At 42.3% G+C, this 14170-nt stretch overlaps 2 protein-coding genes across 2 annotated transcripts in view; one reads left to right on the top strand and one right to left on the bottom strand.

Moving 5' to 3' along the window:
- The window catches only part of SYN3 (synapsin III), a 196323-nt gene that overhangs the window by 70935 nt on the left and 111218 nt on the right, over positions 1–14170 (top strand). The window lies entirely within an intron of this gene.
- Positions 1–14170, bottom strand: part of TIMP3 (TIMP metallopeptidase inhibitor 3) — a 38065-nt gene that overhangs the window by 5185 nt on the left and 18710 nt on the right. The window contains exons 2-4 of the mRNA XM_027886673.1: positions 7052–7134; positions 793–904; positions 28–149 (exon numbers count right to left, since the gene is read on the bottom strand). Of these exons, the coding sequence (XP_027742474.1) occupies positions 28–149; positions 793–904; positions 7052–7134 (317 nt within the window). The remainder of the gene's footprint in view (positions 1–27; positions 150–792; positions 905–7051; positions 7135–14170) is intronic.

Raw genomic sequence — 14170 nt, 5'->3', positions numbered from 1 at the left:
CCTAATTAAAGACATAGACACACATACCTTGCATCCACAGCCCAGGTGATAACGATGATTCAGTCCTTTACGCTGGGACAGAGTCAGCCGGTCCCACTTCTCATACCAGTTGCACAGGCCAGTGTAAACCTTCCCTTCATACACCCGGCCTTGAAAACAGAGACATGGTCACGAGTTAGCACATCTCAGCTCAAGCACTTCTCTCGTTTCCTGAGATTTCTAATGCTCTCAATATGTTTGGCTTCAATCACTGCTCAGCAAATGCCTTCTTTTTATTAACTGGTTCAGGAATCTCTGGTCAGCAAGATAACAGCACTTCTGCAGGTCAGGAGTGTTGTGCCGGCTGTAAGCACCACCAGCAGGTTAGTAATGCTGTCAAGCTCCTCTTAACAACAGAGAAAGTGAATTGACATCTTCACTGGAAACAGGACTTGGCAACTGCTACCCATCTGTATCTCCTTGCATCCCTCCCCCATCTCAGCAGCCTGCATTTCTCCAGCTCATTCCGAGTCCCCTGGGACAGACATGCCAGCTCAGGTATAAATCGACAGCCACGGACTGTCATACAATATATTTGTCACAACATGCCTGAGTATAAGATATGCTTTAGGAAAGAGAGGGAAATCTAGAGGGTGAAATGACTCTCAGTGTTGAAGAGTACTGAACACTAGAATACTGTTGGCCGTCTTAACACTTGGGAAGTTGTATGCAGAGCTGCCTACACGGCAGCTTAGCAGTTGTATGTGTAGAACAGAAGAGGTTTTACTAATGAAGAAGTACACTCTCCTTTACCTGTAATCAGATATTGGTACTTGTTGACCTCCAGCTTGACTCCACAAAGACTCTCAGAGGCTTCTGTGTAGATGTACTGAACGTGTGGCATTATCTGGAAGCCTCTGTACATCTAGAGAAAGAATAAAAAACTTTGAATCATCTTAAGATGACAAATGATTCTTTACAATCTACGTTCCCAGACTGGGGTGGTAAGCAATAAGCTTCGTTTTTCACAAGGGTGAATGAATAATGGCACTAGCTGGACTCCTGGAAGTCTCCCTACCAGATCTGCTGGTAAAGCAGAAAAACCACCTGCTAATGAGCCATTGCAATTCCGCACAGGGACCACTTTTTCCCATTCGTATTAGTTCCAGTGGCATTGAGTGAGCAAAGCGCCAACACTGCAAGCTCTGCCAACATCCTGAACAATTTTTTCCCTTATATAGCTCATAATTAGGGAGAAATAAAATTAGTTCAACTTTAGAATCTTTATCCTCCATGTGATTTAAACAATTTCTTCCAAACTGGGGGATTTTTCTCTTAAACAATTACCCTATTTTCCAGTGTTGCTGCTGTAAGAGTTTCAAACCTTTGGCGCTTGATCTAAGTCATCAAGCCAGACACCTCCTTCTCAAACACCCAGCATATGCTACTCCTGCTGACCTCAGCAAAGACTTAATGTTTCTCTAACTAAATGAATGCAGACATAGAATTCTACACCATCTTCTAAAATTAGTCCTGTACTGATGGGTACCATGAAGAAAATATCATGCATACATTAGTTCCTCCACACTCCTTTTTTTCATAATCTTTCTTACAGTTCAGTTAAATTGAAATATGAACCCACAGATATACTGGCAGTTGGACTCAGTCAGAAATTAGCATGTGTCCCCATCTGACCTGACCTTACCACCGCAGTTTAAGGAAACTCAGGCCCAACTTGTTTGTAGCATCGTGAACTCTTTGCACAGCAATGAAACAACTACTGCATGTGTACACTGGACCCAATAAAACATATCCTATTTTTGAAAAATAGAGGATTATTTCCATGAAAATTTCATCTTTAAAATTTGATTGTCCTTTCAAAGCATTCAGTCTCTCTTTTTTTCCCCTCCAACTCTAAGAATGGCCAATATTTAAAAGTTAAAGGAGAAAACAATAGACGTCAGAATTAGAGTTTCATAGCATTTCCCAGCCTTTCCTCTGTGAGTTTTATTGATAGAGAGCACACAGTATAGCAGTAAATATTATTGTGAGGCAAAAGAGGACCAAAAAATCCCAAACAAGCCCAGAGCTATAGATCCTTGCTGCTGTGTCACCTAAGCTGTGGTATTCTTCTCCAGGCTGCATTCTATTTTTTCAAGTCCTCTATTATCCCAGGGTATTTGACCACCCCCCCATCTCCTTTAAAAACAACAACCCTTTTTCTTTCTGAGAGTACAACTGTTAATTTAACAGATTTTCTGCTAGGCCCAGATACTTCATATAAAATTAAAACTACTACTAATTCTTCTATGCTGAGAGGCCAAATTATCTTTGAGACACCTATGGAATGTCAGCCAGGTGGATTTTTTTTTTTCTCCTTAGGAAAAAATCCCCTAATCAGTGTGATCTTGTAACAGTATCACAACTCAGAAACAACCCTGCTGTGTACAGTAAAAAAAGAGTTTGCATTTTCTAGCCTGCCTTGTACACCCAGCAAATATACAAAGGAAGATTTGTTTTAAATTAATCATACTGTATCAACACAAGCTTATAGATAGTGTTTGATATACACAATTTAGTCCAGAGGAAGAACTGAACTTTACCTAATCTCTACTTTATCCCTGCAATTTTCTTGGTATCAAATGACCTATTCAGATTTTCTAATCATGGCCAAGATAGCTGGAGATCTAAGTTCTGGCACAAGCATCCTATTTGTCCTTGGATGAGTTATTTAGCCCTCAGCACACTTTTGTTCCTCATCTGTAGAAGAGCTCTGCCTTTCCTCCCAAGGGTACTGTGAGGAAAGGCACACGGAATGAAGATCACATGTTCAGACCCCATTCTAGTGGGTGTCACACCAAGAAGCTATGATAACAGTATCTAAGCAGATAACACTAGCTAAGATAACAGCTGGGGCTGCCCAGTCCCTCCAGGCAATGCATTATCTACTCTGCAGAGAGCTGCACACTGTGAATGTGCAGTACAAGGGATCTGTCACTCATGGTGCTAAGTTCAAAATCGTGTTGGACTAATTAAGTGCCCAAGCAGGCTTTGAGCCCATTCTCCCTCTTGCAGAAAGGGCCACAAGCTAGAGTAATCATTCCTCTGAGAAGGTGCTCAGGTCCTTCCTACAGGACCCTTACAGTCACAACTTTACTCATCTTCAGTGCCATCAAGCTCAATGTGACTGCCTATGAAGTAGCTAATGATGCTGAACTGCAGTTGGTTTCCAACTCCTGGACCTAATTTCTTGTTCACATTACCACCAGGGACACCACTGTCAGGGCTGCCAAAGGAAGCATGCTCAGCCTCTCAAAAGCACTTAATTCACCCCTTGGTGTCATCGATGCCAGACACTGTCACGCTAACTAAGCCAATGCTGGGGCAGACAGGGCCTGCCTCACCCTCTGATAACTAAACAAAATTCCTCATGACTTCAGCTCTCAGGGAAGGAAAAAGAAAATTTGGCAAGGGGGAATCCTCTAGAGATTCCCACTGTCAAAATGAAGAAGACAATACCTTCAGCATTATTTCTGGATACACAAAATGTCCTAGAAGTGCTGTTAGACCAGTCAGAAGAAAATTAACCATAAAGCTAACCTCTCCCCTAACTGCTACCCTGGGAGTCCTCCTGTCACCACAAATGTGCATTTTTGGAAGCATAATAACAGGGAACAAAGTATTAGCAAGCATCACATGGTGATGTCTGCTAGAGCTGTTCTATTTCCATCTGTGTCAGCATTCCCCTTAGCAGCCCCCATATTGCCTCAGAAATGCACATGCAAATACTGTGGTGGTTCCTGCTGCAGGAACAACTTGACCCTGTTAAGCTGTTCACGATGTTCCTCCCGTTATCCCTCCCATCTGAGGTTGCACTAGATATCAAGGGTCATCTTGCCCAGCCTTCAGCTACCTAAAACTTAGGCAATTCACATGAATTAGGTATCCTCTCTAGTCAAATGCCAAGAACATGCACCTCCAGAACAACTCAGCCCATCCTAAAATAGCTGTCTACAACTAGTGGGCTGAACTACACTATGGTGGTTCCTGTCTCTATCCATTGACAATCAAGAGAGCAGGAAAGACTCAACACCTCATTTTAGTCTTTCTAAAATTAAACTAAATTAATCCTACCCCACTTCTTTCCTCTTGGGACTATCACATTTCCCCCTGTAGACTCATTTTACAGATTAGCACAAACCAAGTAAAGCCTCCTTGCTTCTGGCAGCCTGTGCAGAGTGCTGCCATGGTCAACCAGGACTGTTTGTGTACATGGAGGAGAAATATCTTATCTCCTTGTTTCCTTTGCAGTTTCCTCAAATAGGTTTGGGCCATTCTCAGAATGCATTGCAGGATCACTGAACACGTAGGGGTTATATCAGTCCTGTGCAGATTTATGACATGTGATCTTGAAGTGTTCTTATAGTATTTGAGAAAGCAATGGGGGAAGGCAGAGGTTGCTTGAAATAGCACAAGGCCTTTTCAAACAACAAACCTGAACATTAAAAAGCCTGGCACTGTTCTGTCACTGCGGGCTGAACCTTGTGCTCCAGTCCAGGCCCCAAGCTGGCTAAGTTGTGAAATGCAGCAACAAGTTCAGGAGTGTTAGGGAGATCAACAATCAATCCCAGCAAACTCCAAGGAGCCCATGAAATACAGAGATAGTTTGTTTCTTTCAGTGCTTTCCACAGGCAATTCAGTACACACTGATAGACTAAATGGTTTATTTTTCATCTGCAGGTGCAGAAGGGTTTATGCAGACTGACATGTTAGTTTTATCTTTAGAGTTGTTCCCACGCAGCTGTGCAGAGCCATAGGCCTCCTCAGTTTTCTTTTCAGAGGGAGGACAGTCAGCTTTCTTTGGGGCAAGCAAGGGAGAGATTTGCTGCATCATTTTGAACTCTCCCACTATATAGATCTAAATCCCTCTTTATACTAAATTCTTAAAGCTCAGCAGAAAGCAGGATCAAAGTAGACACTTGTTTTGTTTGTTTGTTTATCAAGAACTATGTCCTCAGTTCTACTGAGGACTTTGACTGCTTCAGGTTCCCTCTTGCCAAAGGTCACAGTTAAATGTCCAATGCAACATCCCAGCAGCCCACCATCTAAGCAGCACACACAGAGACAAGTCTGACCAACGCACGATTCCCCCTTTAAAATCACTGTTGCTTTTGTTGGACACACAGCTTCCTAACAAAACACTGTGGAACTGCTCCTGCAAAAAGACACTGTGCTGCAAAATGACCCAATGAAAACAGCCAGGACAGGCTGAAGCATCTTATTTCAAGATTGACACGATGGTGTCTATTGACAGTAGAGTTGCTGCTTCTCCACTTCAACATGCTGGCCTTGCCTGGGCTTACGCTCCTCCCCAAGCCAGCAGACACATGGAAGCCTTTTCTATTCATAGCAGGGATGGGACACTGCTGCCGGCTCCTACGTCGGAGGAGGAATGCTTAATGCTGTCCCAAAGACCTCTGACACTGCAATTCACTGGCTGGCCATGAGGCAGGCTGCATCACTAGATAGGAGAGAGGCCAGTATTATGGTTGGTAAAGGGTAGTGATTCATGTCAGGGACTACCATTAATCTAGATCACTGCTGCACCCTGTTCATGGTTATATGTTAAACAGGAAGCACCAAACTGATGGCACTGAGAGGGAGGGAAAGTAGTGGCACTGGACACACCAGGATGAAATCAGAAAAAATTGATGAAGCCCTTAGAGCATGTGGACATTGAGCACTTCTTTGGAGTGGGGTACACTTGCTGAGCTAAAGAACAGAACTGGACAAGAACAGCACAGAGTGCTGCAAGCCTGCTGAGGCCCAGGACAGCTATCAAGAAAAAAAAAAAAAAAAAAGAGAAAAGAAAAAGTGGCAGCATTGTCTCATTGTTGCCAGCATAACTATTTTCTTTTTTTACAAATACAAGGTATTCAACAGATATGTATTTCCTTTGGAGTCTTAAAAAGAAATTTTTAAGGTTAAGGAAACCAATAAGCCCAACATCTCACACCCTCTTATTCGAAGTGCAAGCATTCCACTCTTGTGGAAGAGCCATGCCAGGACCAGATTTGGCTACGTGCATGGCTTTGCGACAGCTTATGAAACAGGCTTTGCATCTCCTCCTCCCTGCTTTCGTGCTTAGTTATAAACTGCCTTATAAAGAGAGTTACTGTTACAAGGCAGGCAAGTGACTGGTTTTTTCTGAACCTTTACTTTGTCTAATATGTTTCAGATTTCTGCAGTCTCTGCCAAGCTTTTCCATTCCCTTTTTTTCTTTTTTTTTTTTTTTTCTGAAGACATAAACCAGTCTTATGACTGGAATGGCATTGCCAAGAAAAACAATCTAGGGCTGATTTTTAGCATTACATAACAACAGGGCAGTTTAAGAAAAAATACTAAGTCCAAAGGAGCAGGTTGAGTGCAGTTTATGCAGCAAAGAATTAGAGCTCTGAAAAAAAGAACTAAAGAAACCAAGCAACTGGTGTAGGAGATCTACCTCTTTTCATCTCTGAGTTAATATTTTACAGCTCTTCTGAGCTGACGATATATAAAAGCTACAGTGTTTGGTTTAGCTTTATGAAAAGACTTCATTATATGATTTTCATTTGTTCTGTACATGGAAAAAAATGCTATCATCCTAACTGGTGGTCACAAAGAATGCAAGGAAAGAGGAGAAACAAGAACACTCTCCCAAGGCTGGCAGACCCCCTGCTATAATTTGCTTCTTGGATTTAATGGAAGTGCTGCATGGAAAAGCTTGCATTTCCACAGTCTAACACTGTGCATGCTGCACACAAAACAGGACTTCAGTATCTACAGAAGAACATCTGCACCTTTTACTACCAGAAATTTTAAAAATAATGGAAGAATTCAGGTATTCAGCACTGTATGTCAGGAATGATCTCTTCCTGCTCCTTTTCTACCAAGTACTGGTTTTCTTCCGTTTTGGCTGGCCAATACAAAAAAAGCTGAGGTGCTGATAAGTATGCAAACTCTGTTTCTTATTACATGTTAATTAGAGTCATTATCATATCTACAAGCCTATGTGAAATGTCTGCACACATACCTTCATCTGCTTGACTGTGTATCGCATCGTTCCAAATGGTCCATCTTTCATGAGCTTCTTCCCCACCACTTTAGCTCGGATCACTGTCATAAGGGAGGAGAAATACAACAAATTATAAACAACTTTACACAACATTTGCGCTGTACCCTCCACTTAAAAAAAAAAAATCTACTTAGATAAATTATTCTGTAAAATAAAACAAAACTCCAGGCCAACCCTCCTCTCAGCTTATTCTAAATCTCACACACAGTGATGGCATGTAAAATGGGATGCCAAAGCAAGTATTTATTTAGAGGAAATCCAGTTCTGTGCAAAAATAAGAACAAGCATTATTTTATGGTTAAATCTCACTGAAATCTGCAAGGCAGACGATAGGTGGGACCAAGACAGATTAAACACTTTGCACCAAGCCACTGGGATGAAGTTTGTGTTTAACGTCTTTAACTCTCAACATACAGGACGATGTTCAATAAGAACAAATGAAGACAAACTCACTCTGCTGATTTATATCCTGTGCTTCAGCCAGACTTGTTGAAGAAATTTTAAACTAGCTAAGACAGTCCTGCTGGCTTTGATTCAAAGGGCCAACAAAACCTTCATTCACTGAGTGTAAAACTTAAATATTTTTACTTTTTTTTAAACTTTTATTACCCAATGTCAGTAAAAGCCAGTAGGATTTTATTGACTCTTCTATTTAACAAGCTGTTCAGACTTCAATTTACTCTCATCTTCAACTATATTTAAAGAACTAGGTTCCTCCATTTGTTGTCCCCAACCACCACAACCATCAGCAAAGCTACAGAAACCAGAGTGTCTTAGGGTCAATGAGAAAGAACATAATTCCTTCAATTCCTTTGTGAATTTCAGGATAGTTCACTAATGCTGGAGTCTATAGCAAGGAGCTCCAAATGTCTTATCTTCATCTACTGCATATCTGATACACTGAAACTGAAAAACTTGGTGTTTGCCAACACGTCTGAAACCAACAAAGAAATCTTATTGGCAATGATAAGAAATATATTAAAAGGCAGTATTACAAAATGCTAGTTTCCAAACCACAACACAGTTAGAATGTAAGATGACAGGCACATTCTCAATTGCTGACAAAATACCTAAAAACTCATTTTCTTCATCTACTTCACTGCTATCTTGGCAGTCCTTTAACTTCTAATTAGAATAGCACAGTCACTAGAGACAGAAACTTTGATTTGTTGACTAATCAAGGGCTTCACCAAAGAACCAAAGATTGAAAATGCACATCTACACTACCACATTACAGCATCCCAATTTCAGCTAATGATCCCTTGCAAGCACACAGAAGGGTCTGTATTTTCATATTATTGTTCCCCAGTAAAGCTGGAGAACAACCATCCAAGCAAGTTTACCTAGAAAAGCCATGACAAACTTTAGTGTGGGTTGTCACTTCAGGCCTTTTGTAAATGGGTCAAGCCCTCTGTTTCTCCAAGAAGTTGTCTTTATCACCACAACGGTAACTTTTCTGGCTAAGTTCTTTACTGAAAAGCTAGAAAGGAACAAAGAACCCTCGCTGCCTCATTTTTTCCATATTGAAGGAAAAGTCAAGCTGATAGCCCAGGAGCAGAGCATACTCCAACTTTAGTTTAGCCCCTGTATTTTGGAAGGCTAAATTCCCACCCCCCGGCGATTAGATGCGTCTGAGTAACTGGAGAGAAAGGCTGGATGGACAGCGCTGCTCAGAAGTTGCTCTTGCATGTGTAGCTTCAACACCGTAAGTCTCTACGCATGAGAGCCACTCGTAAATCTGCCCAGAGCAGAGCTCCAAGCTGCACATTTGCAGCCATGTTTCCCAGTTCCCATCTTTGCTCCTTCAAACCACCACTCCCCAGTTATACAGCTAGACCACTCTACATACCTAGTCAGAAAATAAAGAACACTGCTCCTAACTGAGCAGGGGCCATGCATACTTGCCAGAGGAACTTTTCCCCCTCTGGAAATTATCAGAAATTTACAGTATTCCTGTTGCAAATTCAGTCCATGTTATGTTAACTGATTACTTCTGCTCACTCCTGCTACTTGAGCAGAATGAGGTAAAAAGTATTGTGACTGCTCTCCTGAACTCCTCCCTTCTCCTTGAAGCTCTATTACAGTACTACTATTACTGATGGGAAACTTTATCCCACACAAGTAGTCACCAAAATAGCTGCATATTTTTAAACCACAATTCCTTTGAAGTACTGCCTATGAAAATACTCCAAGATGAATGTTTCTCAGTACCTTGGGGGTTCAGGTCAAGTCACTTTGTGGGACTGGAGCAGTTGGCAAGGCCTCATGAGTGATTTGTAATTATTTATGAAAAGCTAAATTAGATAGGGATATAAATCTTGATAAGATAAGCATGGTAGCCATGCCACGATACAAAGAGGAGAAAACAAACGTGCTGCTTCTCAACCTTTAACATGATTTTAAAATTGAGGTAGAAAACAGAGAAAGGAAACCAGGCATTTAGTTAATATTTAAAAAAAAATACTATTATGAAAATAATAAACTTCTATGTTTGAGGATTCAAGAAATGCACCTAAAAATTATCACAAATTAATAACGTATTTATATCTTTTCCCTTGCCTTTTTGTGGGTTTTGTAAAGGCAAACAAACCAGAATGGGCATAGGACAAAAAGGACCTATATGACCTTCTATTTGCCCATATGCACACATATCTAACTCAAGTACTCTTTAACAAGTACCACTTACTCTGTGGTCATTTTCTCAAAGATTCATAGGAAGAATAAACCTGAAGGTAAGATATGAAGTAGAAGAGGACATTGACTTTACAGCTGAGATAGCAGAAGGCATTCTTTTCATGAGTCAAGGAGCAGACAAACAGGCAATACCTGATGTAAAGGAAGTGGATGTGCTAGATTAAGACAAGCATTAGCAAAGCTGAGGAAACAACATGGTGAAAAGACTTGTAGCAACCAAATAATTTTATCCAGGTACACACTAGCTACTACATCCTGAAAGACAATGCAGTCACTGGGCATAGCCAGCACGGCTCCATGAGAGGAAAGTCCAGCTTATCCAACCTGATTTCCTTTTATGACAAGGGAACACACGTAAATGATCAAGGAAAGCCAGTTGATGTAATCTTTTTGGACTTCAGTAAAGCTTCTGATACTCTTTCACACAATATCCTTCTGGACAAAACACGTCATGTGGTGGGTGAGCAACTGGCTCACGGAGCGAGCACAGAGGGTAATAGTGAATGGGGTGACATCAGACTGGTGACCTGTCACTAGTGGGATTCCACAGGGCTCCATCTTGGGCCCTGTGCTCTTCAACATCTTCATAAATGACTTGGATGCAGGACTGGAAGGGATACTACGCAAATCTGCAGACAACACAAAACCGTGAGGAACTGTTGACTTCCTCAAAGGCAGGGAGGCCCTGCAGAGAGAACTTGGCAAATCAGAGGACTGGGCAATCATCAACCATATGAAGTTCAATGAGGGAAAGTGCCGAATTCTGCACCTGGGATGGGGCAACCTTGGATATTCATACAGATTGGGGAATGAGATGCTGAAAAGTAGTGCCACAGAAAGGGACCTGGGGGTCCTGGTCAAGGGCAAGTTGAATAGGAGTCAGCAGTGCCCTGGCAGCCAGGAGGGCCAACCATGTCCTGGGGGGCATCAGGCAAAGCATCACCAGCCAGTCAAGGGAGAGGATTGTCCCACTCTGCTCTGCACTGGGGTGGCCTCATCTTGAATGTTGTGACAGTTTTGGGCACCACAATAAAAGAAAGACATTAAGCTATTAAAGAGTGTCCAAAGGAGGGCAACAAAGATGATGAAGGGCCTTGAGGGGAAACTGTCTGAGGAGCAGCTGAGGTCACTTGGTGTGTTCAGCCCGGAAAAGAGGAGACTAAGGGGAGACCTCATTGCAGTTACAACTTCCTCATGAGTGGAAGAGGAGGGACAGACACTGATCTCTGCTCTGTGGTGACCTTTGACAGGACTCACAGGAATGGCCTGAAGTTGTGTCAAGGTAGGTTTAGGTTGGATGTTAGAAAAAGGTTCTTCATCCAGAGCATGGCTGGGTGCTGGAACAGGCTCCCCAGGGCAGGCTCCCCTCCACTTTCACAGCACCAAGGCTGAGAGAGTTCAAGAAGTGTTTGGATGACGCTCTCACGCACATGGTGTGACTCTTGGGGATGGTCCTGTGCAGGGCAAAGAATTGGACAAGGACTGGATTCTTCTGGGTACCTTGCAACTCAGCATATTCTGTGATTCTGTCATAAATATGTGGTAGCTCTTTTTCCCAACTGAAAAGCAAAGGCATCAACTGTCCTTGTTCAATTCAGCCTGTGTTTTTTATCGGGGCCAGCCACTAGATGGTGACCCTGTCCCAAATCTCACCTTCCCCTGACAAGCAGGCAGCAGTACAGTCACAGGCTAACACCACAAATCCCAGTTGCTTGCTCAATTGCACCATGAGAACCAGATGCTTTCGCACAAGTGGGCTGGTCATCATCCATAAATGGCATTTTAAGTGGAGGCACACCCTTTAGAGACCAGGATTTTCTCCAAAACCATTTCCCTCGTGACCAATTACCATGAACGGCTCAGGAAAGTAACAACTGCTACACTTCTCATTATTCTTTCAAGGATTTATTTTATTGGTGTGCAATATGAGTATTTTAAAGTGAGAGCTTTGGCTGAGATGCATGCTCACTGCACTGAAGTGAAGGATGTGGAAGACTCATGTTGTTTACTAATGGAGGCACAGGGGACAAGTTATTCTCCCAGTGCATTCTTTGACATCCAAATAGTGGCAAAATAAAATATATGGGGAGCAGTAACGTGACTGGGAGGCTGAAGAAAAGCTCCTTATATCCGGAGGCCACTGACTACACCAGAAACTGGACAACACTTAAAAATTCTGCTTTTACACCAGACACAGGACATGCCAAAGAGGATGGTTGCCATTTTATTCATCCAAAGACTATACAAGGGCTTACTTCCAAGTGCAATTTACTGAGACCTTTTCACCAGCTTTACTAGCAGTTCCCTCATTCAGTCTGCCTCACAAAAACTCCTTACTGTGCTGGTACATGCTGGAGGGCTCACATCATGCAGGACTAAGGCAGCTGGTATGTTTTAGACTCTTGAGTGTACCTAGCACACTGCTGAAATATTAGTGGCCTTTATGAGAGTGTCTCCTAATGTGGTCAACGCAGGATTCTTTTATCCACAGATTTTCCAGCACTGGTGCTGATGGTGCTGCTAAGATAGAACTGCCGTCTACCTTGCTCACGATCTCTCACTAGATGCATTCCTTTTCCCGCTCCCCTGGCTGATCTGTTAGGAATTACTACCAACACTCTTGGCTGCCCTAAAAAAAGAAGACTGTAACTAAAAGTGGACTGTGTCCTTTGGACTGGAAGTACGGCCCAACCATACGCAGCCTCTTGGGAGGCTCCATTAAATTGCCTGGTGGCTGTAGGCTTCTATGAGTAGTGAGTAGCTGGTGCCTGCTCTAGTAGGGGGACAAGAAAGCAATCCTTCACCCATCCCTCCACTTTCACAGCAAAGCAGAATGGAGAGGGAAATATTGAGGATAGCAGGGGATTCATGAAGAGGGGAAAAACCAGAAGCCTCCAGTCTGTTTGATGACCTGTTTGTACTGAAAGTCACCTCTTCCTCCATAACCGAAATAGAATTCTTTTATGAATCAGAGTATTTAATTTGAAGGCTTCCTCCAAAGCACATGAAGGCTGAAAAAATACAGTAGTTTTCTCTTGTCTCACTCCATCACGACCTTCAGGCAAAGCCACAAAGGCAAACCTCTTTTGCTTTGTCTTGGAAGAAGTCAAATCCAGCTGTAATGGTACACAACATCACCAGAGAACTTCATCAAGAAAGCAAAAACAGGCTTTTTGAGGCTTACTGCTGGTTACCTTCCTCTCATACCCCTCGACCAACAGACAAGTTCCCATTACTGGCAGTCCAAATCTAGACTTCTTGTCATTTCAAAGTGCTCTTATGAACACTGACTGGTGCCTCCTTGCCACCAACCACCTCTACCAATCAGCTGCCACATAGACATCGCATTGTAAAGGACTTGCGTTTACTTCAGCAAGTGTTGATGATTAACAATAAAAGTCTAAATAAAAACAGGAGAAAGCAAGACACACAGATAACTGTCCTTCCCATGTTCTAACCAGAACTATGACATTTACTTTAGGCCTTTGTTTTACAGATCCAAAAAACTTTTCCTATCTGTGGCATGGCAAGGCTGTTTGAAGGCCACCCACAAAAAATGGAAGACAATTAAATGGCTTCGCCCAGGCTCACACTCTGTATAAAACAACTGATTACAATTGCACTTGCTAAATATTAACATTTCCTATGCCTGCAGGTTTCCTTGCCACTGAAAGTCTGTTTGCAGGACACGCTGGGCTGCTTGATTTCCAACATGGCAAAATAAGGAGTAATGCAATTCTTTCACACAAGACTGTGATTGCATCAGACCTCCCATCACTTCAAAAAAGTATAAACTGCTCTAGAAGGGCTTTACTTGGGAGGAAGTTAATCCTCTCAGCAAGACCATAAATTAAAGACTTAAGGTTGCATAAAACAAGCAGAACTTGGTTTGTGCTTAGCCTTTCACCTGTAGCTTATTAACTGGATACAGCCTTTCTGATTGCAGCAGTATCAAGCTTTTTCTCTCTCCCCACATGGTGTATATCACCCTATGGAAGTCCAAGCTCCCTTTGAAATACATTAAAATCAGAGAGAAACTAGAGGTGTCTGTTAGATAAGAATCTGTACATTCTCTTCTGGACTTTTCATTCAGGTTCCTAAATGCAATTTGATTGAAGACTCTTCAGCTGCCCACAATTGCCCCTGCATCTAACTCCTAATATTAGCTCCCTTGCTTCCCCATCATACACAGTCTGTTAGGAAGACAGAGGAAAGACTAAAAGGAGGAGGGAGAAAAGGGGAATCTACAATGCATTTATATCCATTTACAAGTAGAATCTCTGAGATCCGTATGTAGATATTAGTACATGTCAAAACTAGCTACACAAAATACCTCATGAAAAACACAGAGAAGCTAAAGGAAGAAAACAGGAAAAAAACCCA

This window comes from Empidonax traillii, unplaced genomic scaffold (genome assembly GCF_003031625.1).
Source record: "Empidonax traillii isolate 1590-97213 ecotype Southwest subspecies unplaced genomic scaffold, ASM303162v1 scaffold191:size1449129, whole genome shotgun sequence".
NCBI lineage: Eukaryota > Metazoa > Chordata > Aves > Passeriformes > Tyrannidae > Empidonax > Empidonax traillii.
This window is presented reverse-complemented; position numbering and strand designations above follow the sequence as displayed.